This window comes from Larimichthys crocea, chromosome VII (genome assembly GCF_000972845.2).
Source record: "Larimichthys crocea isolate SSNF chromosome VII, L_crocea_2.0, whole genome shotgun sequence".
NCBI lineage: Eukaryota > Metazoa > Chordata > Actinopteri > Sciaenidae > Larimichthys > Larimichthys crocea.
Genome location: NC_040017.1, coordinates 18,704,201 through 18,731,366, shown reverse-complemented (window position 1 = coordinate 18,731,366; position 27,166 = coordinate 18,704,201). Strand labels below are relative to the sequence as shown.

Below are 27,166 nucleotides of genomic sequence, written 5' to 3'. Positions count from 1 at the left end.
ACAAACACCTTAAAATAATGTGTTAACCAGTTCTGTGTTGCTATACAGTTTACTAATGTATGTATGTATGATTTTGTACTTCAATGACTGTGAAAAGCAGCACAAATAGAGTGTGCACTGAATGTAATAGTTTCATTTTATTAAAATAAACATAGAGGGCCAGAGTATAGACAAGAAATGGGGATTGTATAAGCTTGTTACATAAAAAAATTACCAGGATTACACATTACAGGATGTGTTTTTATTAATCTGTATTTAATCAATTAAATAAATAAAGTCATAGTGAAAACATAGTGTTAGTGTGACCTGAAAATTCATCAGAAGATTTCATCAGAAATTGATGTATAAATGTTAAAATTGTTATAAACAGAGAAAATGATGAAAAGATATAGTGATTATTGTGATTTAACAAATAACTCAAAGGGGTCTTGGGGTTACTTTAGACATCAAATGTTTCTTTGTATTGTTCTCAGGCTTTAATAAAATTATATAGCACTTGGGTAAAAAAATACAAAACAGCATTCCATAACTTGATGCCAAAATAGCAAATATCTCCACGGCCACAGTGAATTTCCCAGGAGAGCTGGCATAAGCTGGGATAAAGGTGATCCAGACTGCACAGAATATCAGCATGCTGAAGGTAATAAACTTGGCTTCATTGAAATTATCAGGCAACTTTCGAGCCAAAAATGCAAGAATAAAACATAGGACTGCTAAGAGTCCTATGTATCCTAACACAGCCCAGAACCCGACAGGTGATCCGAGGGCACACTCTAGTATAATCTTCTCTTTATAGTGGTTCATATTTTTAAAGGGAAAGGGAGGGTTAATTGTCAACCAAAGTATGCAAATTACAACCTGTATAAGAGTGAAAGTCAGAACACTGAGCCTTTGCTGTGTCGGCCCAAACCATTTCATCAAACTATTGCCTGGAAGTGTCGCTTTAAAGGCCATTAAGACAACTATTGTCTTTCCAAGTACACAAGAGATACAGAGGACAAAGGTGATGCCGAATGCAGTGTGTCGCAGCATGCAGGACCACTCAGAGGGCCGTCCGATGAAGGTCAGAGAACACAGGAAACACAGAGTCAAAGAGAAAAGCAACAGGAAGCTCAGCTCAGAGTTATTAGCTCTGACAATAGGAGTCTGCCTATAGTGAAAAAATATCAGGGCTATAGTCATCGCTAGGCAGGCACCAAAGACAGAAAAGGTGACCAACAGTATACCCATTAGTTCTCTGAAGGTGAGGAACTCAATAGTTTTCAAGTCACAGTTATTCCTCTCTTCGCTGGACTTGTACTCAGGAGGGCATTTGTCACATTTCACTGCATCTGAAAGCATAAATATGTTTAGGCTGTACAGCACACACATCTTCAGATAGACCAGTAAAGTTCTGATAGTGATTTTGCCCAACAGAAACATGATGAGCGCTAAAGTAAGTGCTAGGTATCCTGCTGTCTCACTTGTACTGTTGCTGAACTCCCCATCAGCACAGGTGATGCAATCAAAACAGCAGATAGGCTTGCCCTTGACAAAAGCCCGGCGGGTTCCTGGCAAACAGCTCTCACTGCAAACAGACCTTGGCACCTGCATCACATTGAAAGTATAAAAAAGATATAAAATGATAAAATAGATAAAAGGGAATAATGAGTCCAGAATAAGATTTACAAAATGGTATCTACATGTTCCTACCTCAAGATTCTCGCCTGCCCAAACAGCTCTCACACCTTCTTTCATTTTAAACTGCTGACCCTCTGGCCGGGAGGCATCATAATAACCTATGGTCTCAAAGAGTATGTAACCCGTCTCATCCATCTGCCAGTTAACCAGTGCATAACGTGCCACAGGGTCACCCAACTCATCAAAGAACACATTTTCACCAATTTTAGTGGTGAAATTGACCCGTGTTAGGTAATGCAGCACCTGCAGGGAAACAGTGATGTTACTTAACTGCATAACATTTCAGGAACAGCATTTTTTTTTTTTAGGTTTACCTGCCATGGTTGGACATTTTCCTTTTCAGCACAAGTGTTGTTATTAAAAGGCCCCTTTCCATTTTTGCAAGTAAATAGCATGTGCAAAGCATGAGCGACAGCATATGTGGCCTTGTAAACATTATTCAGCAGACTGGCATCTGAAACATCTGTGAAACGCGTGTTTGTGTCCCATAGAGACTCCTTCCCAGTGCAAGCTGTAACTGAACCCTCAGCTTGAGTCTGTGTTTGGGAAGTCAGAGTGCAGCTGAATACTGTCTCCCACAGCTCCACCAGTCCTTGGTCCCCCGGTGTGGTGGAGGGCTTGCTGTCAGCCAGGAACTCTTGCAGTCCAGGGATGTGAGCATTTAGTGCTGCAAAGCCCACTGCCCCCTGGACCACAGCATAATTTATTGGAGAGGCAATATAGCGATACGTGATCCAGCCCTCACTGCCCACCCACTGCAAGCCTGTCACATTCTGAGCGTGTAGCTCCTTAATAAGTATATCAAGGTCTGTACCATCAGCAAATGCCACTATTACCTTAGAGGTAGATTTCTTTATAATGTCCACCACCTCCAAAAACCATTTCCTGGGATCAGTTCTGTAAATAGCCACTGAGTATTCAACACAAACACCTTCCCTTTCTGCTGCTTCCAGAAAAGTGGCCATGCCACCATTCCCATAGTCACTATTAGTTCTGATAGCTCCTACCCATGTCCAGCCAAAGTGTTTCACAAGCTTTGCTAGGGCTTGGCTCTGATAAATGTCACTCGGTATGGTTCTGAAGAAAGAGGGATAATCTCTTCTGTTACTAAGACATGCACAAGTGGCTGAATGACTGATCTGAAATGTCAAAGAGAGAAATAACACATTTTTAGATGTCTTTGATACCTAATATGAATCACACACATAAAAAACACTCGCATATTACATGACTTAACATTCAACGAAATATGTTTACTTAACAATTCAAGTGTGCAGAGACCATGCATGCCCCCAGCGCTTACCACAGGTATGTGGAAAGGTCCCATAGTGCGTGCAATACCTATTGTAGAGGTGGAAGTGGTTTCACCTATGACAGCATGCACATTGGAGAGCTTGTTACAGCTGTCTTCCCCATTCTCATACCTATTCATCAAGTTAAGTGATGCCCTGATGGACAGAGGGATACTGGGACAGGAGTCAAAGATTCTGTAACCCAGTGTCACTCCTGGCAGCAGGTCTGACCTGTTGTTGATCTCCTTAATGGCAAACATCATAGTGTATGCATACTGAAGCTCTCCTGGGTCCAGACTGAAAAAAAAACAAACAAAAAAAAAACATAATTAGTGAAGGGAAACAATGTGGATGATATACACGGTTGTCTAGTTAAAACATGAATAAACAACATATCTTGTGAATTTAATAAGATTTACAATCATATATTTTTTTCATCCCTCTCTTACCCTTCACACTGAATTGTTCCTGGGTTGACCTGGAGAGTTGGATCAACAGTGACTGGATTCTGATGGAAGGAGAAAATGCCTCCAATGTTGATGTCTCCCTCTTTAGAAAACTGAGACTGTTCTTTTGTGCCATATGTTTGACACATGGGTTTCCCTCCTCTGATAGCCAGAAGGGAAAGAAGAAGCACATCTAACAGCATAGTTGCTCAATATTTACCACCCAAGGCCCAGAAATAAAACTCTGAACATTTTCTTCTTCTTTATTCTTCTTTTAACTATCTCAAAGTCATACACCATATGTTAATAATGTCTTTCTTCCCACCAATGACAGCACTTGTGTGTGACTGACAGATGGATGGGCCTATTAAAGGGCCTACTGTGTTTGTACGTCATCCTTGTTTTTAGCATAACTAATTCCTAATGGTAATACTTTCAGAAACCTAATCATGTCTCTAGTGATATCTGAGCCGCTGTATTGTGTTTTTATTTATTTCAATCCAAATTATGAAAAAAAGTCAAAATTTATGGACAAAGTGCACTGAAATTGCTTTGTTGATTTCTATTTTCGTTGCAAAAAATAAAAAATAAAAGTATGCTCAAAGAAAAAAATCAGTACAATCTTCATGTGATTTTTTTTCCATTTAGAAAATAACTACATGTGAACAAAAATGTAATCTGTATATTGTGAAAAAAAACAATAAGAAAACAAAAGAAAACAAATAAATAAAGTAAGAAAGAAAATCAAATCATTGCATTGCATTTATTGGACCACGATCCTGGACAGGCCAAAAACTCCATCGCTAGTCTTGCCCTGGTCTGTGTTCAAGCCCATGCCCATGCCCAGCCCAACAAAATCTCATACACTACACATATGTATCTAAGAAGAAAATGTATTATTGGCCTACCAATAATAATAAATACTATCAGTGACACAGAAATTGATGCCTATGAATTTTAATACCAAGTGTCAATTACAGAAAGGCATAATCATGCAGTAGATCCAGAAGAAAATAACTAACTTAATATTTACGTCCTACCTTTCTTTGACGTTAACCCTCTGGAACCTGAGCAATCACATATGATTGCAAAAGCCACTGATAAGGCCATTGCTCAGACCCCAAAGGGTAAAGTAACTTTACTGAACTGCAGAACCATGTTTCAAATACCTTTTTGCCAACTGGCTAATCAAATCTAATGAATTGTGTATGAGATGCCCTCTTCTCCTCCCACATCCTAGCTACTGTACTAAAACTGCATATGACATATACAGTATGATGCTTTGCTTATCTTCTGACAACTCATTCCCTGTGATTCTGTCCTTGCGTGTATATGAGCACTGTTAAAAGGGGATATGCCCCAAACCCGGCCTAAATCAACTCTGAATATGTATGGCCATTTTCATTAATTTCTCCCCATCATATGTTTTTTTGTATTTTTCTCTGGTTTCAATAGCAAGATATAACATTTTGGGGCAAATATACAGAAAAGCAACCCAAAGCTAGAGGCCAGTATTGCAAATATCTCTACAGCTACAGTGAACTTCCCAGGAGAGCTGACATATGCTGGGATAAAAGTGACCCAAACTGCACAGAATATCAGCATGCTGAAGGTGATGAATTTAGCTTCATTGAAATTATCAGGCAGCTTTCGAGCCAGAAAAGCAAGAATAAAGCATAGCACAGCCAGGAGACCTATGTATCCTAACACAGCCCAAAACCCTATAGGTGAACCTAGATCACACTCTAGAATAATCCTTTCAGTGGCATGAGCAGTATTTTTGTAGGGGAATGGTGGGGCAAGAGTTAACCAGACCACACAAACTAAAACCTGCAGTAAAGTACAGCTAAGAACACTTGTTCTTTGAAGCGGAGCAGAACACTGAGGAAGTGTGTTTGACGGCCTTTTAGCCTTAAAGGCCATCACCACTGCTATGGTTTTAGCCAAGATACAAGACATGCACAAAGCAAAGGTGATGCCAAAAGCAGTGTGGCGAAGCATGCAGGACCACTCAGTGGGTTGGCCTATGAAGGTCAGAGAACACAGGAAACACAGAGTCAAGGAGAAGAGCAGCAGGAAGCTCAGCTCAGAGTTACTGGCTTTGACAAGCGGTGTGCGACGGAACCAAAAGAAGACACATGACACCGCGAGTGTTAAACTGGCTCCAAACAGTGAGAAAGCAGCAAGGAGGGCACCCATGGTTTCTCCATAAGATAGGAACTCGTTCACCTTCGGAACACACTGGCTGTGATCTTCATTTGACCAGTACTCCAGTGGACACCGGGAACACTCTGCAGAATCTGAATGGAGAACATGAAACACTAAAATGTGTTCACTGCAAGTAATGAGAGCAGAGCTCACATTAAAGGTCCAGTGTGTAAGATTTAGTGCCATCTTGTGGTGAAGTTGCAGTTTGCGGGCAGTAGTTGGCTTGTCCATTCTGGGGCCCTGTAGAGACATGACACTGCAACATGACAGACTTTGTAGAAAAGTCCCTTGATGAATATATAAAGGGCTCATTCTAAGGCAACAAAAACACAATGATTATTAATGAACTTATTTTCAGACAATTATAGAGTAAAATATACTTATGATATTATATATTACATTTCTGCCACTTTCTGCAAATAGATCTCCCTAAATCTTCGACACTGGACCTCTAAAATAAGCCTTTCTTGCATTAAATAACTTACAAGTAAGATAGAAAGGCTTGTTCAAATATTACATAAGACAGTTGTACTTAATATGAAAGCTTCCACTCACTGCTGGAGTTACTGATCTCTCCAGCAGCACAGGCGATGCAGGAGAAACAGCAGATGGGTTTGCCTTTAATCACAGCCTGCCGGAAACCTGGCAGACAACTCTCACTACAGACAGACTGTGGCCTCTGTAACAACACCATAACTCAGTTACTCATAGTTTGTTGCACACACATTCATTTACATCAGAATGGAAACTCTGGACACATCAGTCTATACATATTTCTAACACATATGATACCTTTGGTGATTCAGCAGCCCATGTTATGCTTATTCCATTCATGTTGAACTGCTTTCCATTTGGTAGTGAAGCATCATAGCTCCCTACAGCCACAAACACAGTATCTCCTGCTTGGTTTCTCTGCCAGTTCACGAGTTCATAAGTTGCTGCAGGGTCTCCATTTCCATCAAAATACACTCTTTCTCCTGACTGAAGAGTGAAATTCACATTTTGAATGTATTTCACAGCCTACCAAAAGAGAATGGTATAGTGAATAACTTAACATATTCAAATTATCTACATTATTCAATGAGGCGACTTCTTACCTGTTTTGGCTCTAAATCGCTTTTCCAGGTGCATGACTGATTCACTGCTTTGCCACTTTGTTCACATTTCAACATGTTATGCATGGCATGAGCCACAGCATACACAGCCTTATACACATTATTAGATATCCGTAGCTCTGAAACATCCGTGAAAGGATTGCCGATGTCCTCTAGTCTCTCAGAGCCAGAGCACTGGGTCTGACCTTGTGAACTGGATTGGAAGCTGCAATCAAATGTGGCTTCCCAGAACTCTCTCAGCAGATTATTTTGAGGGTCCTGGCTTGGATTAACCTGCAAAAGAAACTCTTGCAGGCCTGTTATCTTTGTCTTTCGGATGGTGAATCCCAGAGACCCTGAAAGAATTCCTGAGTACCTCTTAGTGGCCAGATGACCAGCTGTAATCCAGGACTCACTGCCTACCCACTGTAGCCCAGTCAAATTCTGTTTCAGAGCTTCCTCAAGCAAAATGTTCATTTCGCTTTGGGCGAGGAAGGCAACTAAAACTTTTGCGCTTCCACTTTGGATCACTCGGACCACCCTGGCAACCTGTTCATTGGGGTCAGTCCTTGAGATGGCCTCTGAATATTCAATACAGACCCCCACCTGACTTGCAGCTGTGATAAATGTTGCAAGGCCGTTATTGCCATAGTCATTGTCACTTCTAACTGCTCCAACCCATGTCCAGCCAAAGTGTTTTACCAATTTTGCCAATGCTCTGCTCTGATAGTAGTCACTAGGGATGGTTCTGAAGAAGGAGGGGTACTCTTTTCTGTTACTCAAACAAGCACAAGTGGCAAAGTGGCTGATCTAAGAGAAGAGGAAAGGTGGGAAACAAAAACCCATTTATGACTTTTCGCAATGACAAAATGTGAACAAATGTTGTTTGTCTTAACTTCTAACTTTTAACTCTGCTGCATCTGTGACAACCTGCTGTGAAAACCCCAGATTTTAATCTTCAGCAGAATTTAGTCTATGTTGACAGTCATTTTATAGTAAGTTGATCATTAGCTCAATATAGTGTCCAAATAGATTGTGCTAAAGGCTTTGGGGGAAAAAAAACAAAAACAAAACAAACAAAAAAAAACATGGTAGAATAAGTCAAAAAGCAGCAGAAATATTACACATATTTACCACTGGTATTTGGAAAATCCCTGAAATTTGTAGCATCACAATTGTTGAGGAGGACTCAGAGGCTCCAATGATGGCATGAACAGATGACTGGCTTGAGCAGTTTTTTCCCAATGTCCTTTCCTCTCCATTCATTAGACCCATCACTGCACGCATTGAAGGTAGTGTTGAACCACAGGTGTCAAATACCTTATAACCAATTGAGATATCAGGCAGCAAGGAGCTGCTATTGTTGATTTCCTCAATGGCAAAAATCATTGTTTGGGCAAAACGAAATTCTCTGAAATTTATCCTGAAAGGAATAACAATCATTTTTAACCTTTGTTATTTTTCTTATGTTAAGAAACCAACAAACAAGAGAGGAGACAATAAACAGTACCTGGAGCATATGAGATGTTCTGGAGTACCTGTGAAGGAGAGTGAAGGCTTTGAGATTTGGCTATGGATGGAAAAGGCTCCTCCAATAATGATATCTCCTTCCTTAGATAAAAGAGGAAACTCTGGACTCCCCAGCATTTCACAGAGCGCAGTGTCTCCCTCTGCTCCAAAGGCTCCCATAAAAAGCACAAACAGTAACATTACATAGACAAAGTTACACATCTGGTGCAAAGAGGCACGTGAGACATGTATCGCCCGTGATGGGCAGAGCTTTATACTTCTGCGGATCATGATTGAAGTCCTCTTATCAAATCACTGTGTGATGATGTCAGATCGCTTTGACGTTCTTCATTTGAGATGTATATTCATTCATTATAACTATTAGTTTAAAACAAGATTTAAGAAGATGGGATCACATACAATATCATTGTTCAGTGTCTGTGGATTCTGTTTCAGACCTGCAATTAAAGTTTGCATTTTAATTTATCTTAGCCACAATCTTCTCCAAACCTGAGCAAAGTGTTTTGGTTGCTTAACCATAACCAAATTTAACTATACTTTATTTGCCACTACCACATCATTTACTTAACTTTAACCATATCATAGATTTGCAAATATTGTATACATAAAGATTTCTGGAAACACTAAGATTGTTTTATTTTCATTTATCACAATTGTGCTGCATTCACAGGGTTCTGTGACCCTATATCTGAATCAAATGAAGTACATTAAAAAATACATTTGAGTTTTTTTCTGTTTTAGCATGCCACATATGGGGGTTACACAGTGCCATAGCATAGCATAAATCCTAAGGTCACTCTAAGTGTTAGTGATAGTGAAAAATAGTGATAGTGTTAGATTGTTATGGGGACACTGACTTCTTTGTGGCACGCTGAAGCAGTAATTTCATATTTGTTGTTGTAACGTCCTGCACGCGACTTCAGCGTTTAGTCTGCCAAACTTTGTTTACTTGCTGAGATTTAGACATTTTCCCAGTGTATATTCTTCTAGAAAAAACTTCTCCACAACACAACAATACAGACTTTATCAATAAGAGTGGAACCAAACAATCTTGGTCTGACATCCTAATTAAGCACTGTACAGCGCATAAGCCCTTTGATTTCAGTAAGATCGTGTCTTTGCTCTGCTCCGCCTTAGACACAACATTTTTACTTAGTGGTAGGATCTAAAAAATAACAAAGTTATATATCAGTTTTTGATTCAGCCAACATTGTTTATCTTTTCAAATGTTGTTTATGACAAAGCCCTTCGACCCACGTTTTCATAAAATGTATGCATCTTGTGCTTGTGATGATGCTGTGCATGGTGAAAGCTTGCACAATAGACTATTATTCTTTGTGCAGCGCTGATTGTATTGAATTAAAATGAAGACACAGTTAGGCATGGACAGTTTTAAATAGCTTTTAATTTATATAAAATAAAACAAGGATTAATAGTGAATATTGTGCAACCTCAGTCCGATTACCAACCAAATTTACTTTAAAATACATTTGTTTGTTTTTTCAACTTTATCTCTAGTACCAAATTCATAGCATTCAGTAGACCAAATTATCTAAATTGAAAATTTGAGAGTTTAAGAGCCAGTCCATAGTGCTGGATTGACAGTGTTGCTTTCTGGCATTTTTACTGAGGTTTCTTCCATTTCCTCAATGTAGAGAGGGTTTTTGGGTTTTTTCATTCCCGAATTGAATTGAGGGTTTAAAGGCAAAGGTTATTGGACCTTTCCATATTGTAAAGCCCCCTGAGGTAAACTGTGATTTTTAATTTTGGGCCGTATGAAAAATATTTGACTTTACTTGACTGGAATGAAAAAGTACAAGTACTGTAGTACGTCAGATGGAATTTCATTTAAACAAAATATTTAGAATTAATCAGACTATGTTTTCCCCAACAGATGTTTCTTTGTGTTAAATTCAGGTTTCAATACAATGATAAAGCATTTTGGTGCAAATATACAAAAAAGTATTCCATAACTGGAGGCTAGAATAGCAAATATCTCCACTGCCACAGTGAATTTCCCAGGAGAGCTGACATACGCTGGGATAAATGTGATCCAGACTGCACAGAATATCAGCATGCTGAAGGTGATAAATTTAGCTTCATTGAAATTATCAGGTAACTTTCTAGCCAAGAAAGCAAGAATAAAACACAGGACAGCTAGAAGTCCAATGTATCCTAACACAGCCCAGAAACCTACAGGTGATCCCAGGGCGCACTCAAGAATAATTTTGTCTTTGTGCAGTTTCATATTTTTGAAGGGGAAGGGAGGACTGATTGTCAACCAAAGTATGCAAATTAAAACCTGTATAAGAGTGAACGTCAGAACACTGAGCCTCTGCTGTGTCGGCCCAAACCATTTCATGACATTATTGCCTGGGAGAGTTGCATTAAAGGCCATTAACACTACTATTGTTTTTCCAAGAATGCAAGAGATACAGAGAACAAAGGTGATCCCAAATGCAGTGTGCCTCAACATGCAGGACCAATCAGAGGGCTGGCCAATGAAGGTCAATGAACACAAGAAACACAAAATCAAAGAGAAAAGCAGCAGGAAGCTCAGCTCAGAGTTGTTGGCCCTCACCAAGGGAGTGTCCTTATTGATCAAGAATAAAGTGGCCACAATTAAAGTAAGGAGAACACCAAACAAAGTGAAAAATACAAGTATTATGCCCATAGCCTCAGTGAAGTAGAGGAACTCAACATTTTTAAGTATACATGCATCTCTGTTTTGATTGGACCAATACTCTTCAGGACACTTTTTGCAGTCATTAGAATCTGTAACAGAAATATCGTCACTATTATTGTAATGTAATCAGTAACATACTAAAAACATGAGTAAGAGACTGCACCATAGCGAACTTTAACATGATACACAGAGAGTGACAAGCAAACAATGTATGATAACTGCCATAGCTCAGATGTGTTGTATTACCTGTGCTATTACTGATTTCTCCCTCTGCACATGGTATGCAGTCATAGCAACAGACTGGTCTTCCTTTCTGAAGGACTTTATGAGTTCCTGGACGACAGCTCTCACTGCACACTGACACAGGCAACTTTGAATAAAGGAAAATGACAGATATTACTTTTTACAATAATTCAAGATTAAATATTGTCAAAGGCAAATTAACATATGTAGGTTTCACTGTCGATTATAGTATTTGCCTTTCCTCCAGGCCACATTATGGCTTCAGTGTTGAGAACAAACTTCTGTCCAGGAGGTAGAGAGGCATCATAGTAGCCTACAGGTTTAAACTGGACTGAGCCATCTGATCCACGCTGCCAGTTCACCACCTCATAACGGGCAACAGCTGCTCCAGTGCTGTCAAACCACACCTCATCGCCGTTCTTAATGGTAAAATTGACCTGCTTTAATGCCTCCACTACCTAAAACACATTAAGAAAATATGTCAACATATTATTTTTCAGAAATAAGAAATGTACCATTTAGTAATCAGTTATTTTTACCTGCCAGGGAGTAACATTTATAATCTTGTCACATCCCTGACTTGTGGAGCACTTTAGGATGCTGTGCAATGAATGGGCCACTGCATAGATAGCTTTGTAGATGTTGCTAGAATATCTCAGCTCTGGCACATCATCATCATAATCTTTGAGCTCATTCAAATTCTGGTTTTCTCTGCAACGTGCTGTTTCTGTCATAGTATCCCTGTTTGTCTCATTGCATATGAACACTGTCTCCCAGAAATCTTTTATTAAAAACTCATTCAGACCACTGATATTGGCCTTTTGTACAGCAAAACCCAGTGAACCTCCCAGCACACTGAAGCTGGTGGGTGTCACAAGGCTGTCAGCAGTAATCCAGGCTTCCACACCAATAAACTGCAGGCCTGTGATGTTGTGCAGGCTCAAGTGATGTAGAAGGTCATCCATCTCTACATGTGAAAGAAAGCCAACAATGACCCGGGCAGTGCTCCTTCTGATCAGTTCTACTATTTTCACAAGTATTTCTGGTTCTGCTCTGTGAAATTTCTCTGTATACTCCACACACACTCCTTCCTCCTGAGCTGCAGCAAGAAAAATGGCCATGCCGTTGTTGCCATAGTCATTGTCACTGTTGACTGCGCCGACCCAAGTCCAGCCAAAATGCTTGATCAGTTGGGCAAGAATTCGGCTTTGGTAGAGATCGCTGGCAATGGTTCGAAAAAAAGAAGGATACTCCTTCCTGTTGCTCAAACACTCACATGTAGCTGAATGACTTATCTGAGAAAATACAAAGAGAGGATAAGAGCTTGTATATAACATACACAGTAATACACCATGACGTCCCTCTTACCACTGGTATTTTGAATGGTCCAGTAGTACGTGCCAGCACAATGGTTGAAGAAGACTCAGACTCCCCAATAATAGCATGAACAGCTGATTGACCAGAGCAGCTCTGTCCTACACTCCATTCATCACCGTTCATCAGGGCCATCACTGCTCGCATTGAAGTTAATGTTGAGCCACAGTTGTCATAAATACGGTATCCCATAGAAACATTGGGAAGGAGAAATTCACTTCTGTTTATTTCCTCGATTGCAAATATCATGATTTGGGCAAATCGAAACTCCCTGAGGTTGACACTGAGACAAAAAGGGCAAAATGCAAACTTGTAATAACTCAGACAAAACACATTAAAAAGGTACTTTTTAACGGTGCTCAAAATTACCTGGAACATTTCAGACGTTTTGGTTTCTCTTTAAAGGAAAGTGGAGGTTGTGTAATTTTGCTGTGGATGGAAAAAGCTCCCCCAATCGTGACATCTCCCTCTTTAGACAGGAGAGGGAATTCTGGACTCCCCCATATCTGACAGGAAGCAGCTTCCTCCTCTGCTGCTCCAAATGCCAAGAGAAGTCCTATGAAAACCAGCCCTGTTATCACTTGTGGCATTTTCCACTCCCAGTTACAGATGGGGCAGAACCACCCAGTCAGATCAGGGTCAAAGTGGTTTTAAATGTGACATTTTATAATCTTACCTGACAACAAGGTTTGCTCACATCTTCTAACCAATCAGAAATAAGTACAATAGGACAGTCCTGATTGTTTGTTGTCATAAAAGTATTTCAGTTGTTTGTCCCATGGCAGGTACTGTATAGCAGTTACTTTAAGTATTGAAGAACCAGTGTGTAGCATTTAGTGGCATCTAGCAAAGAGGTCACAGATTGGAAGCAACACAGTACCACTCACCTCATCCTCACATTTCAAGCATGTAGGAAAACTTTGGTGGCCGGTTTGGTTAATCTGTTCAGCATAGGCCCTCTATTTTCCTCAGGGAAAGAGGAACTTTGAGTTACTGACTATTTCCTAGTGGCTATGCCAGTTGGACTGATCCTGAATGCAGGGTAAATGGATTGGTCATGGAATGGAGCTGAGGGTCCTTGGTTGAGTGTTGGGTAGTTTAGGGGTAATAGATGGCAGGGAAAGGTCTGCACGGACTAGGCTGCAGAAAGGAACAGGCCCATGTTTATTTGGAGCTGAGCACAGGGCAGATAAGCCCTGAGGATGCATGCTGTAACAGTATGATGCACTGCATGGATCACAACTGAGAGTTAGGATATTGTTCTGATGGTTGTGATAGAATAGCTATGTATGCACTATATACATACAAGAACAACTATGGTGTGTACTGTGTAGTGGCTCATTAGATCATGGTTGTATTGGCCTAGCTCAAGGTGTGAATGTTTGTAACTGGAGGGGTGTAAACATGGCATTCCTGGAAAGGAGAACCGGGCTCACAATGAAACTTTCCTGAATAAATTAAGGTTTTAGTTATTTTATTAGCTATGTTTGGGAGTGCTAAAAACAAAACAGTCTGTGTGGGAGAGATTAGTATCAAGCTTGGTTTCTATCAAGCGACAAAGTCTTTTGACCCACATGTTTTTTGTAAAATATGGGCATGTTATGCTTGTGTGACAGTCTTGCAGTTCAAAAGTCAAATTCTGTCCCAACCTCTTTTGAAAGTGTTGTGAACATAGGATGGATAAAAACAGATTTTGTTATGCCAGAGACAATTCAGAAAGTTATTTAAATTTTAATTAAGTTGTGTTCCCAGATCTCACAGGAGTCTGTTGATGCTGATATTGAGACAAGTCTCGAACAAAGTTAATTATCTCCTAATTTATCTGTCTGAAAAATGCATTTTTGTGTCAGAATGTGAAGAAGATATGCGTCTTGGAAAAATTAGTCCAATATTTAGATCAGTAACTAATAATCAAAATAATTGCTTGTAATCTGTGCTCAAGTTCACTTCTCCTATATCAGGCAATAGACTACAAAACTTGCTGTTAGTCTCCTAAGAGGTTGCACCAGTGGCAAAACCCATGTGACACGAATACAGGAAATTACTCTTCCGTGAGGTATCTCTTCTCTAAACCATCTACGGCCCATTGTGCTAATTAATTTATTGAAAGACAAATTTTCTATATTTTCTTTTTAAATTTTTTCAAACTTGACTGTTTTTTCAGTGTCCGTATTGTAGTACCACATATGATTATGCTGATGAAATAATTGAAAATGAAATCAGAAGAGATGAACTGCTTTTTAATTATGTTAAATTGACAGCTTGTAGCTTTCTCTAGGTTTATTCAGACTATGTTTTCCCCATCAGATGTTTCTTTGTGTTCAGTTCAGGTTTGAATACAATGATAAAGCATTTTGGTGCAAATATACAAAAAAGTATTCCATAACTGGAGGCTAGAATAGCAAATATCTCCACAGCCACAGTGAACTTCCCAGGAGAGCTGACATATGCTGGGATAAATGTGATCCAGACTGCACAGAATATCAGCATGCTGAAGGTGATAAATTTAGCTTCATTAAAATTATCAGGTAACTTTCTAGCCAAGAAAGCAAGTACAAAACATAGGACAGCAAGCAGTCCAATGTATCCTAACACAGCCCAGAAACCTACAGGTGATCCTAGGGAACACTCAAGAATAATCTTCTCATTATAGAGTTTCATATTTTTGAAGGGGAAGGGAGGATTGATTGTCAACCAAAGTATGCAAATTAAAACCTGTATAAGAGTGAACGTCAGAACACTGAGCCTCTGCTGTGCAGGCCCAAACCATTTCATTACATTACTGCCTGGAAGTGTGGCTTTAAAGGCCATTAAGACTACTATTGTTTTCCCAAGAATGCAAGAGATACAGAGGACAAAGGTGATCCCAAATGCAGTGTGTCGCAACATGCAGGACCAATCAGAGGGCTGGCCAATGAAGGTCAGAGAACACAGGAAACACAGAGTCAGGGAGAAAAGCAGCAGGAAGCTCAGCTCAGAGTTGTTGGCCCTCACCAAGGGAGTGTCCTTATTGATCAAGAATAAAGTGGCTACAATTAAAGTAAGGAGAACACCAAACAAAGTGAAAAATACAAGTATTATGCCCATAGCCTCAGTGAAGTAGAGGAACTCAACATTTTTAAGTATACATGCATCTCTGTTTTGATTGGACCAATACTCTTCAGGACACTTTTTGCAGTCATTAGAATCTGTAACAGAAATATCGTCACTATTATTGTAATGTAATCAGTTACATACTAAAAACATGAGTAAGAGACTGCACCATAGCGAACTTTAACATGATACACAGAGAGTGACAAGCAAACAATGTATGATAACTGCCATAGCTCAGATGTGTTGTATTACCTGTGCTATTACTGATTTCTCCCTCTGCGCATGGTATGCAGTCATAGCAACAGACTGGTCTTCCTTTCTGAAGGACTTTATGAGTTCCTGGACGACAGCTCTCACTGCACATTGACACAGGCAACTTTGAATAAAGGAAAATGACAGATATTACTTTTTACAATAATTCAAGATGAAATATTGTGCATGTACACATGTATATTTTACTATCATTTATGATATTTGCCTCTTTCTTTCCTCCAGGCCACATTATGGCTTCAGTGTTGAGAACAAACTTCTGTCCAGGAGGTAGAGAGGCATCATAGTAGCCTACAGGTTTAAACTGGACTGAGCCATCTGATTCACGCTGCCAGTTCACCACCTCATAACGGGCAACAGCTGCTCCAGTACTGTCAAACCACACCTCATCGCCGTTCTTAATGGTAAAATTGACCTGCTTTAATGCCTCCACTACCTAAAACACATTAAGAAAATATGTCAACATATTATTTTTCAGAAATAAGAAATGTACCATTTAGTAATCAGTTATTTTTACCTGCCAGGGAGTAACATTTATAATCTTGTCGCAACCCTGACTTGTGGAGCACTTTAGGATGCTGTGCAATGAATGAGCCACTGCATAGATAGCTTTGTAGATGTTGCTAGAATATCTCAGCTCTTGCACATCATCATCATAATCTTTGAGCTTAATCAAATCCTGGTTTTCTCTGCAACGTGCTGTTTCTGTCATAGTATCCCTGTTTGTCTCCTTGCATGCAAACTCTGTCTCCCAGAAATCTTTGGTCAAAAAATCATTCATACCACTGATATTGGCCTTTTGTACGGCAAAACCCAGTGAACCCCCCAGCACACTGAAGCTGGTGGGTGTCACAAGGCTGTCAGCAGTAATCCAGGCTTCCACACCAATAAACTGCAGGCCTGTGATGTTGTGCAGGCTAAGCTGATTCAGAAGGTTGTTCATCTCTACATGTGCAAGGAAGCCAACAATGACCCGGGCAGTGCTCTTTTTAATCACTTCAACTACTTTCATGAGTTTTTCAGGTTCTGCTCTGTGAAATTTCTCTGTGTACTCCACACACACTCCTTCCTCCTGAGCTGCAGCAAGAAAAATGGCCATGCCGTTGTTCCCATAGTCACTGTCACTGTTTACTGCGCCGACCCAAGTCCAGCCAAAATGCTTGACCAACTGGGCGAGGGCTTGGCTTTGGTAGAGATCGCTGGCAATGGTTCGAAAGAAAAAAGGATATTCCTTCTTGTTGCTCAAACACTCACATGTAGCTGAATGACTTATCTGAGAAAATACATGTATAAAGAGTGAGGCTGGAAAAGAAGAGTTTGAATATAACATACACATTGATACACCATGATGTCCCTCTTACCACTGGTATTTTGAAGGGTCCAGTAGTACGTGCCAGCACAATGGTTGAAGAAGACTCAGACTCCCCAATAATAGCATGAACAGCTGATTGACCAGAGCAGCTCTGTCCCACACTCCATTCATCACCGTTCATCAGGGCCATCACTGCTCGCATTGAAGTTAATGTTGAGCCACAGTTGTCATAAATACGGTATCCCATAGAAACATTGGGAAGGAGAAATGCAATTCTGTTTATTTCTTCAATTGCAAATATCATTGTTTGGGCAAATCGAAACTCCCTGAGGTTGACACTGAGACACAAAAAGCAAAATGCAATAACGGTCACAAAACTCATGAGAAATATTTTTAAACAGTGCTCAAAATTACCTGGAACACGTGATACGGGTTGGTTTCTCTGTAAAGGAAAGTGGAGGTTGTGTGATTTTGCTGTGGATGGAAAAGGCTCCACCAATCATGACATCTCCCTCTTTAGATAGTAGAGGGAACTCTGGGCTCCCCCGTATCTGACAGAAACCAGCTCCCTCCTCTGCTGCTCCAAATGCCAAGAGAAGCCGTATGAAAACCAGCCCTGTTATCACTTGTGGCATTTTCCACTCCCAGTTGCAGATGGGGCAGAACCACCCAGTCAGATCAGGGTCAAAGTGGTTTTAAATGTGTCAGCAGGGCTTACTCACCTGTTACTAACCAATCAAAAATAAATACAATAGGACAGTCCTGATTGTTTGTTGTCGTGAAATAATTCGATGAAATTTGTGTGACATGGCAGGTTTTATTACCAATTACTTTGCAGATTAAAGTACTAGTGTCAGATCTATTGGCATCTAGAAATGAGGTTGCAGATTATGAAGGAATTTTCTATTTTAGCATGCCACATATGGACGTTACACAATGTATGGACAATGGCAAATCTTAGGGCCCGTCCACACGAGTACGCTTTTGTTGAATCCGCATGAATACTTTATCGTTTTGGCCTTGCATCCAGACAGATCCAGCTTTTTCGAGGTGTGAAACCAGTATTTTTGGGGTAGCAGAGTGGGAAAATCCTAAAATGTCATCTGGACGGCAAATGCAGATTTTTCCAGAAGCGATGACGTATAAGCTCCAACTCTCTAACCATTAACCTCAGCCACCACCGCTAGACGCGTCATAACAACAACGATGGCGGACTGCAGGCTTGTGCTCGTACTGCAGAAACTACTCAGTCTATTATTATTACAACAAAACCTTCTGCTTCTATATCACTGCGAGGAGCAACAAAAGAACATGTTTGCAGCGCGTGACCTTTATACACATGCTCCATGGCTTCTCTTCCGGTTTTAGTGTATTGGTGTGGCCACATTCAGGCCTGGCATATGTACCACAGCGTTTTGGGTCATTTCCAGTGAATCCGTGTGGACGCAGATATTTCTGGAAACGACGCCATGTTTACGGAGATTTTTTTCAAAACGACAGCGTATTGGGTGAGGCCGTGTATTTGGACAGGGCCTTAGATTGTTATCAGGACACTAACTTCTTCTCCTTGAGATACAGAGCAGCTGAATATTTGTTTTTAGGGAATCAGGTACCATTCTGATCATTACTATGTTAACCAAGGTCAGAGAATAGGACTTTCTCACTCCATAGACACAACAAAGTGGAATCCCCTACAAATTCAGATAACAATGTCAGACCACCTATAGTAAACGTAATTCTTTGTTTGTAGACTAACGACCGACTGGTAAATACCTTGCATTGAGTATGACCATTGATGGACATCAAGTAGTTGGTCATTGTCCTAAGGGCACATAGAGACAGAAAGGGGAATGCTTCTTCAGAATAGAGGGGACATCGTGCCTTGATAAGCATGAAGAATCCTGAATTCTCCTTGATCAAGCTTTAAGAAACCTTTTAACATAAGACATCCTGGATTCCTGTGCCTTTTTGTCTCCACTGACTAAACTGACCAACAAATTGTTCCCTTCCAAGCGTGTAAGAGAAACTACAGTGAACCGTAAAAAAACATCAAGTGTTTTGTCCGTTCATGGCCTTTGTAGGGGGTTTCTTGGAAGGGGACTGACTCCCTCTGCAGCATGGATGTATAATAAAACCTGAATACGGTGTCTATTATGAATCTTTGATCCGTGGAGATTTTACATTTGTGAAACTTTCATCAGGAAGCGAAAAGCAATTTACAAGTCAAGTTCTTTGTACGCTTGTACTGACTTTAGAGCCAGTCAAGTAAGACACAGTAAAGTAATTTTTTAATAGGGTGTCCTGATAGCTGGTGGAGCAAGAGCCCCATGTATAAAGGCTCAGTCCTTGCCACAGTAGCCCAGGTTTCAACTCTGACCTGTGGCCCTTTGCTGCATGTCATTCCCCGTCTTTTTCCCTACCTTCCTGTCACTCTGTGGGTGTCACTATCAAAAAAAAGGTTTCAAAGCTCACAACACCTTTGTCAATGTACATTTAGTGCAGTAAAATAAAATTTGAGATATTTAGTACAATTTCAAATACAACAACAACAAAAAAATGGCATTTTACATCTAATCTGTAGACTTTGCTTTTAATTGTTTAACTTTCTTCCTTTTTTCATGTCAGGAAATAAAGGTTTTGTGCAATCTGTTTTTTACATCATGCAAACTGGGTTTAAAGGTCTGAATAACATATATTACAGACAACACCAAGGTTGATGCACTTTTAATGCAGTAAATGGATGTTTGAACTAATGCCAGTGAAATTTTGTTAGTAAAACATCTATATATTTGTGTGTGTGTCACCCTCATTAGTGTTAAATGATTTTGGCACAGTTATATTTAATTATTTTAAATCTCTTATTTTATAATAGAAACGTTACACAATGTTTCATTAAATGTTTTGGCACATTTACATTTAATATTCTATTATTTTCTCCTACATGTTACTTAATTTTCAGGGAATTCTTTGTTTGGATAAGGGAATTAAAGGTAAACTTTTGACAACCTATCAAAATAAATGATTCAGTACACCAAAGCATTGAACCATGTGATATTTAATTTGTTGTTTTTGTTATATTTCAGCCAAAGGGATATTTAACAGTCAGCTGATATGCCTCTTAGGTCCTCTATAATTGAAAGGAAATTGTTGTTTGTGTGTTTGCAGAGATGGCGATGAATTACACCCCAGGCTCTTCCCTTTCACAAACACTCTAACAAACTAACAAACTCCCTGTGGAGTTCACAGAGTCTCCAGTCTGCTTCCACACTCCACTTGTCGACTTTCAGTGGGACCCTTGCATAAACTTTTCATAACTGTTGCATCATGATCCCTAGTGAGATCTCTATTGCAGAACAAAACTTTTGCCCTGGAGCCCAACATTTGACACTTCTATGTGACCATGATGTTTTAAACTTAACAAACTTCAGAAAAAAGAAAGAAAGAAAGAAAGAAAGAAAGAAAGAAAGAAAGAAAGAAAGAAAGAAAGAAAGAAAGAAAGAAAGAAAGAAAGAAAGAAAGAAAGAAAGTGCGGGATGAGGACTTTGCCACAAACTGTGAAAAGAAATAAAATATATTGTATCATTTCCTTCAAATTAATATATCAATTTATTCAGATGTCATTTTTTCCCATTAGATGTTACTTGAACATTATTGTATAAATATACACAGATGTAGTTCATAACTGGATATATAGTTAGTTATAGTTTCAAGTTTTTGAAGAGAGGATTGATATCTATGAAAATTACGACCTGTATCAGAGTAAAGGCCAGAACACTGAGTCTCTGCAGTGCAGACCCAAACTGTTTCATCACATTACTGTCTGGAAATGTCACATTAGTGGCCATTAGCATGAGTATTATTTTCCCAAGAATGCAAGAGATACACGATGTTTTTTTTTTTTTCTTCCTTTTCCCCCCCAAATGTATCTGTGCCAGCCAGTAAGATTTAATCCTCACACTCATTAGTGTTAAATAATTTAAAAACATTTAGAGTTCAATTCATTTTTTTATTATTTTGCCCTACAAGTTACATCATTTTCAGGAAATTCTGTATCTGGGCAAGGTAATTAAAGTTACATCTTTTGATAACTTTTTGAAACAAACAAATCAACACACCTTATTTAGCAAAGCATTGAACCATGTGATATTTAATTTGTTGTTATTGTTACTTTTCCGCCAAAGGGGTGTTTAACAGTCAGCAGATATGCCTCTTAGGTACTTTCAAATTAAAAAGAAACAGTTGTTTGTGTTTTTGTGGAGATGAACAAGAATTACACCTCAGGCTATTCCCTTTCACAAACACTCACAAACTAGCAGACTCTCTCTGGAGTTCACAGAGTCCCAAGCCTGCCTTACCTTTCCTCTAACTTAACTTTCAAACTTACCTTCACAACTGTTGCATCATGATCCCCTTAAGATCAATATTGCAGAACTTGAGGTTTTTGTAAAAACTTTTGCCCTGGAGTCCGAACTCTGACACTTTTATGTGACCATGTGACCATATAAAGAAATAAAAGAAATAAAGAAAGACATAGAATTTAAATTTCGAAAGTGTGAAATGAAAAAGTAAAAGATATTAATTCATTTGTGTTAAACTGATATCCAGTTTGCATGTCATGTTTCCCATCAGATGTTTCTTTGTGTTCATTTCAGGTTTGAGTAAATAATACATGCAAATATACATGAAAGTAGTCCATAACTTGGGGCTGAAATGCTGAGATAAAAGTGATCCAGACTGTACAGAATATCAGCATGCAAACTGAACTTTATTAAAATGAGCAGATAACTTTCTAGACAAAAAAGGTATACAAAACATTGTACATGAACTAGTCTGATAGTACCAGCCACAGCAGCTGCCAGCCTGATGTACCCGTTGGGCCTGTCATGATCCAGCCAGCAGTTCGATATATCCAAATTTTTATTTATTCTGTCATTTGTTCCTTTTGTCAAGTAAATCTGTGTCACACAGTAAGATTTAAAGCAACTGTGTAACTTTTCTACCATAAAATAACAAGCTCTTAAATCATTTTGACTTTACACAATAAACTTTACAGCAGTCACATAACACATAACTATTTAGTTCATTTTGTTGAAACTGGGTCATATTTTATGGAGAAAATGTCCTCCAGTTGCTCCACATTGATGCTCTGTGATTAACAGAGTTTCTTGATGGACAGTAAAGTAAACAGCTGTGAAATATAGCTTTTTGTAACTAATATTAGCTCACTTTATTAGCTGGGCTGCCTGGGCCCAGGACGTGGTGTAATGCTGACATGCATCTGCTGGAACTAGAGCAGGCAATGTAACCGGGCTTGGCAGCCTCTTTGAAAATAATGGCAGCTACAAATAGACTGAAGAGGTTGTTAAAGGAGGAAGCTAAGAAAAGAAAAAGTGAGAGTGACCGAGCAGAAAGCTGCTGGACAAGAGTAAATCTGGGACTGACTTTTAGTTGTTGGCGAGAACTTTGTAAAATAAAAGGTTGAAAGACAAACGCTATGGTGTACTTCTTGCTGTTGGACTAGTCAGTGTTATTAGCTGATGTTATTAGATGATTTGTGTTGTTGCACTTGCTTGATCTACACTGCACTACAGGACGAAATGATTTTAAATCTCTTATTTTATAATAGAAAAGTTACACAATGTTTCATTCAATGTTTTTGGCACATTTACATTTAATTTTCTATTATTTTGTCCTAAATGTTGCATCATGTTTAGAGAACTCTGTATTTGGAAAGTTAAACTTTTTAATACTTATCAAAATAAACAATTCAGCACACGCTGATTAAGTAAGGCATTGAACCATGTGATATTTAATTTGTTGTTTTTGTTAACTTTCAGCCAGAGAGATGATTAACTGATATGCCTCTTAGGCCTTGTTTAATTAATATGATATTTTTGTTCATGTTTTTGTCAGATGACCTTGAATTACACCTCAGGCTCAACCTATTCACAAACACTAACAAACTAACAAACTCTCTATAGAGTCTCCAGAGCTCTCCAGCCTGCCTCCACACGTCTCCTCTGGACCTAACTTTTAAACTTGGCTTGTTAACTGTTGCATCATGAGCCCCTTAAGATTTCTATTAGAGGACTTGTCAAGACTTTTGTCCTGGAGCCCAAACTCTGATGTTGAACTCATCACACTTAAACATAAATTAATGATAAAATAAAGAAACATACGATTGAATTTCCTTTGCTAAATATCTATTTTAAAATGTGGAAAGGGGATTAATAAATAATGAATAGATTAAATTAGATTAATAGATAAATGATTAGATAACTTTCTAGCTAAAACTGTAGAATAAAATGTAGAAGGAGTCTTATGTATCTCATCATAACCCAAATCCCTCAAAGACATCCCGAAACATTTAAGAACAAATTTATTCTTGAAAGGGGGAAAAAAGGAGGGTTTAATGTAATTTACATTACTACTGCTCCCCCAAAAATACAACAGATACAGAGGACAAAGGAGATGCTGAATGCAGTGTGTGGTAGCATGCAGGACCAATCAGAGGGCCGGCTGATGAAGGTCAGGGAACACAGGAAACACAGAGCCAAGGAGAAAAAACATCAGGAAGCTCAGCTCAGAGTTGTTGGCCCTCACCAAGGAAGTGTGATTACTGATCGAGAACAGGGTGGCCACAATTAAAGTAAAGGTGTCTCCTGAAAATAAAATGCTGTGTTGGTACAATCTGTTCTCTACAACATGAGAAAATGAGTTGAATACAATGTACTCATGAATGGTCAGTGTATTCTCGGCACATAAGCAGAGCTTTGAACCGCTCTGGCCAGGGTCTACAGAAAAACCTGTTTCAGCCATGTTAAAAACAGGTTAGCGGTCGCCGCTGCCCACTGGATTAAAAATACCCCAAAGTATCTCTTTAATGTAGAACATGGATGCTTGAAATAATTCATTTGCAAATATTAAAACAATCAATGATCAGACATCTGAAAGTTACTACTGTAGGTTGTTTTCTCATTCAGTGTCAATTTTCTTCCCCTTTTCAAAACAATGAATTTAATTGTGTGAATGATAAATGTTAAAAAATATATATTTGTGTTTATACAGTTATCACTCTCATTCGTGTTGAATGTTTTTGGCACATTTACACTTCATTTTCTATTATTTTGTCCTACATGTTACATCATTTTCAGCTCACTGTATTTGGATAAGAGAATTAGTGTTAAACTTTTGACAACTTCATCAAAATAAACAGTTCAACACACCTGATTTAGCAAAGCATTGAACCATGTGCTATTTAATTTGTTGTTATTGTTATTTTTTTTAGTTTAACAGACAGCTGATATGCCTCTCAGGCATTGTTTAATTAAAAAGAAATTGTTATTGGTGTGTTTGCAGAGCTGACCAAGAATTACACCTCAGGCTCTTCCCTTTCACAAACACTCTAACAAACTAACAAACTCCCCATAGAGTTCACAGAGTCTCCAGCCTGCCTCCACGATACACTTGTCAGCTTTCAGTGGAAACTTCCTTTCATGGCTGTTGCATCATGATCCTCTTAAGAGAACTTTGTCAAGACTTTTGCCCTGAAGCCCAAAGTTTGACACTATACTCGACAAACTTAAAAATAAAATAACAACAATTATAATACATTTTAACCATTTGTTTTTGAAAGGTGGAAGGAGGAATCATTTAAAAAATCATTTCCTTTAAATTAATATCTCAGTGTAATCAGATCCCATTTTTCCCATTACATGTTTCTATGTGTTCATTTCAGGTTTGAATACAATGATTGTACATAGTGCAAATGTACACAGAAGTAGTCCATGACTGGACGATCCCTACAGCCACAGTGAACTGAGATATGCTAGAATACAGGTGACCCAGACTGTAAAGTAGATCAACATGGAGAAAGGGAAAGAAAGCATGTTTGTCAGACAAAGTCTGCACATCACAACCTGTATTTGATTGAAGGACAGAACACTGAGGCTCTGCTGTGCAGGCCCGAACCATTTCATCACATTGCTATTGTCCTAAACAATATAAGTGAAACGGAGGACAAAGGTGATGACGAAAGCTGTTTGTTGTAGCATGCAGGACCACTCAGAGGGCCGACCGATGAAGGTCAGAGATCACAAGAAACACAGAGTCAAGGAGAAGAGAAGCAGGAGGCTCAGCTTGTTGTTGTTGAGAGTTGTTCGCCCTCACCAAGAGTGTCTTTATTGATTAAAAATATAGTTGGCTAAATTAAAGTAAATTAAGTAAACAGACCTCTCCTGATGATATGATGCTGCTGTCTGCATACTGTTCATTAGATACAAACTTGGTTTAAAAGGTGCCCTTCATAACATGTATTGCACATAACAGCATAGTAAATTCGCTTTTATTATTTCTTTATTGTCCTTTTTTCAAATGAATCTGTACTGACCCATGTGTTTTAACTGTGTAAATAATATAAACTTTTTACACAATTATCATCTTCAGTGTTAAATTAATTTGGCACACTTATAGATAGTTATTTTTTTTATTAATTCTTCCCTTTATGTTACACCATTTTCAGGAATTTTGTAAGTTCTAGTTTCTGTTTGGATAAGAGAATTAAAGTTACACTTTTGACAACTGATCAAAATAAACAACACACCTAATTTAGCAATGCACTGGACCATGCAATATTTAATTTGATGTTATTGTTATTTTTCAGTCAAAGGGATGTTTAACAGTCAGCTGATGTGCCTCTTATGTCCTCTTTAATTAAAAGAAATTGTTGTTTGTGTGTTTGTAGAGCTGCCTGTTAGTTTATGAAACACTTTACAGCTCTTCAGAGGGCATGTCTTTTGGGAGCTGATTTAGTCAGGGCACATGTGTTCAAGTTCAGGTGCCTGAGGCCTGAACATGACTTCCCACTCACAAACATAATGCACTCTTACAAACTCCCTCCAGGGTTCACAGTGTTTCCAGCCTCCACACTTGGAAACTTCCCTTGTTAACTGTTGCATCATGATCCTTTAGGTCTTGGAGCCCTGGAGCCCAAAATCTGACACTTCTATGTGAACATGATGTTACCTTTTGAACTCAATAAACTTCAATAAAGAAAGAAAGAGGGGCATAGAAGTTTCTATACGTTTGCTGTGTGTGAGAAATGAAATCAAATCTTAATGTGATGTGCTAAATGCTAGAAAGAACACATCTATTTAGATTTTAACTTTATTTACATATGTACACCATACAGCTTATATTTGACAATAACTCTACAAAGAAAAACAAATCAAAACATTATGTTTTAATAATATGAAAAAAGTGATTGTGATACATTTTCAGGATGTACAAAATTCTACTTCCATTCTCAAAGAAATTATATTTTATTGCATGTTGAAAAGATGATGGCAAGTACATATGTACACCACACACACCATGGCTGAGTTTTTAACACTCCCATATCAAGAAGTTCAAATCAAAAGGAAGCGAAAAAACCTGCCCTCCATTCAGGACACTTGACTTTAGCCCTTTGGATTATACATGTCCAGAGTCAGAAAGGAGGCTGCAGATCATCATCACTGCAGATCCATTACACCCTGTACAGAGGCTTTTCCACCTTTTCCCCTCTGGGGGGTGCTGCAGAGCAATGTACATCAAACAGCAGACAGTAACAGTAACAGTATCTTTCCACAGGCTATCACTGATGAACATTTAAAATCACATAACTGTGTCCCTCTGCAATAAAGCTGTGTCTAAAGCACCCACTACATATATGACTTATTTTTTCTCACTGTTTAAATTCAGTTTTGTTCTTAAAAAATATTTAAATATTGTCACGCATACACAATTTACGTATGTCGTGCGTACTGTATATACTGTCACATCCACCTGCGTCATGTATACATTTGGCAGCTTTTGCACTATTGCATTATTGTCGTAGTGTCTATAAATGTTAGTTTCCTTTTTAGCATTTTGCCTATATATGAAACCAAATTGATTGA

At 38.8% G+C, this 27,166-nt stretch overlaps 4 protein-coding genes across 4 annotated transcripts; all 4 read right to left on the bottom strand.

Annotated features, from left to right (window-relative positions):
• Positions 1 to 417: 417 nt before the first annotated feature.
• On the bottom strand, positions 418 to 3,734 carry LOC104927657 (extracellular calcium-sensing receptor-like). Its single transcript, XM_027279975.1, has 6 exons — positions 3,422 to 3,734; positions 2,984 to 3,269; positions 1,995 to 2,819; positions 1,693 to 1,923; positions 1,464 to 1,587; positions 418 to 1,331 (listed from the first exon to the last, which is right to left on the bottom strand). Exons 1-6 carry the CDS (start codon positions 3,619 to 3,621, stop codon positions 418 to 420), a joined length of 2,580 nt encoding a protein of 859 aa, XP_027135776.1. The 5' UTR covers positions 3,622 to 3,734.
• Positions 3,735 to 4,822: 1,088 nt separating this feature from the next.
• On the bottom strand, positions 4,823 to 8,382 carry LOC104927642 (extracellular calcium-sensing receptor-like). The gene is made up of 6 exons (XM_010741763.3): positions 8,231 to 8,382; positions 7,855 to 8,143; positions 6,724 to 7,530; positions 6,419 to 6,646; positions 6,182 to 6,305; positions 4,823 to 5,718 (listed from the first exon to the last, which is right to left on the bottom strand). Exons 1-6 carry the CDS (start codon positions 8,365 to 8,367, stop codon positions 4,823 to 4,825), a joined length of 2,481 nt encoding a protein of 826 aa, XP_010740065.3. The 5' UTR covers positions 8,368 to 8,382.
• A 1,744-nt stretch (positions 8,383 to 10,126) lies between these two features.
• On the bottom strand, positions 10,127 to 13,080 carry LOC104927643 (extracellular calcium-sensing receptor-like). Its single transcript, XM_019269975.2, has 6 exons — positions 12,923 to 13,080; positions 12,548 to 12,836; positions 11,719 to 12,474; positions 11,416 to 11,637; positions 11,183 to 11,306; positions 10,127 to 11,025 (listed from the first exon to the last, which is right to left on the bottom strand). The coding sequence occupies exons 2-6, from the start codon at positions 12,800 to 12,802 to the stop codon at positions 10,127 to 10,129; spliced, it is 2,256 nt and encodes a 751-aa protein (XP_019125520.2). The 5' UTR covers positions 12,803 to 12,836; positions 12,923 to 13,080.
• A 1,762-nt stretch (positions 13,081 to 14,842) lies between these two features.
• LOC109141041 (extracellular calcium-sensing receptor-like) lies at positions 14,843 to 17,863 on the bottom strand. Its single transcript, XM_019269974.2, has 6 exons — positions 17,643 to 17,863; positions 17,278 to 17,566; positions 16,434 to 17,189; positions 16,125 to 16,352; positions 15,899 to 16,022; positions 14,843 to 15,741 (listed from the first exon to the last, which is right to left on the bottom strand). Exons 1-6 carry the CDS (start codon positions 17,861 to 17,863, stop codon positions 14,843 to 14,845), a joined length of 2,517 nt encoding a protein of 838 aa, XP_019125519.2.
• Positions 17,864 to 27,166: the final 9,303 nt, after the last annotated feature.

Excerpts from the sequence above, each read along its gene's own strand:
- LOC104927657 (XM_027279975.1), bottom strand. The coding sequence starts at position 3,621 with ATGCTGTTAGATGTGCTTCTTCTTTCCCTTCTGGCTATCAGAGGAGGG. Across the intron at positions 1,924-1,994 it reads AAAATGTCCAACCATGGCAG|GTGCTGCATTACCTAACACG; the intron begins GTAAACCTAAAA and ends GTTTCCCTGCAG. Across the intron at positions 1,588-1,692 it reads GGGCAGGCGAGAATCTTGAG|GTGCCAAGGTCTGTTTGCAG; the intron begins GTAGGAACATGT and ends AATGTGATGCAG.
- LOC104927642 (XM_010741763.3), bottom strand. The coding sequence starts at position 8,367 with ATGCTGGGGAGTCCAGAGTTTCCTCTTTTATCTAAGGAAGGAGATATC. Across the intron at positions 8,144-8,230 it reads GAACATCTCATATGCTCCAG|GATAAATTTCAGAGAATTTC; the intron begins GTACTGTTTATT and ends TATTCCTTTCAG. Across the intron at positions 7,531-7,854 it reads GGATTTTCCAAATACCAGTG|ATCAGCCACTTTGCCACTTG; the intron begins GTAAATATGTGT and ends CTCTTCTCTTAG.
- LOC104927643 (XM_019269975.2), bottom strand. The coding sequence starts at position 12,802 with ATGATATTTGCAATCGAGGAAATAAACAGAAGTGAATTTCTCCTTCCC. Across the intron at positions 12,475-12,547 it reads GACCATTCAAAATACCAGTG|ATAAGTCATTCAGCTACATG; the intron begins GTAAGAGGGACG and ends GTATTTTCTCAG. Across the intron at positions 11,638-11,718 it reads TAAATGTTACTCCCTGGCAG|GTAGTGGAGGCATTAAAGCA; the intron begins GTAAAAATAACT and ends AATGTGTTTTAG.
- LOC109141041 (XM_019269974.2), bottom strand. The coding sequence starts at position 17,863 with ATGCCACAAGTGATAACAGGGCTGGTTTTCATACGGCTTCTCTTGGCA. Across the intron at positions 16,353-16,433 it reads TAAATGTTACTCCCTGGCAG|GTAGTGGAGGCATTAAAGCA; the intron begins GTAAAAATAACT and ends AATGTGTTTTAG. Across the intron at positions 15,742-15,898 it reads AGAAATCAGTAATAGCACAG|ATTCTAATGACTGCAAAAAG; the intron begins GTAATACAACAC and ends TTTCTGTTACAG.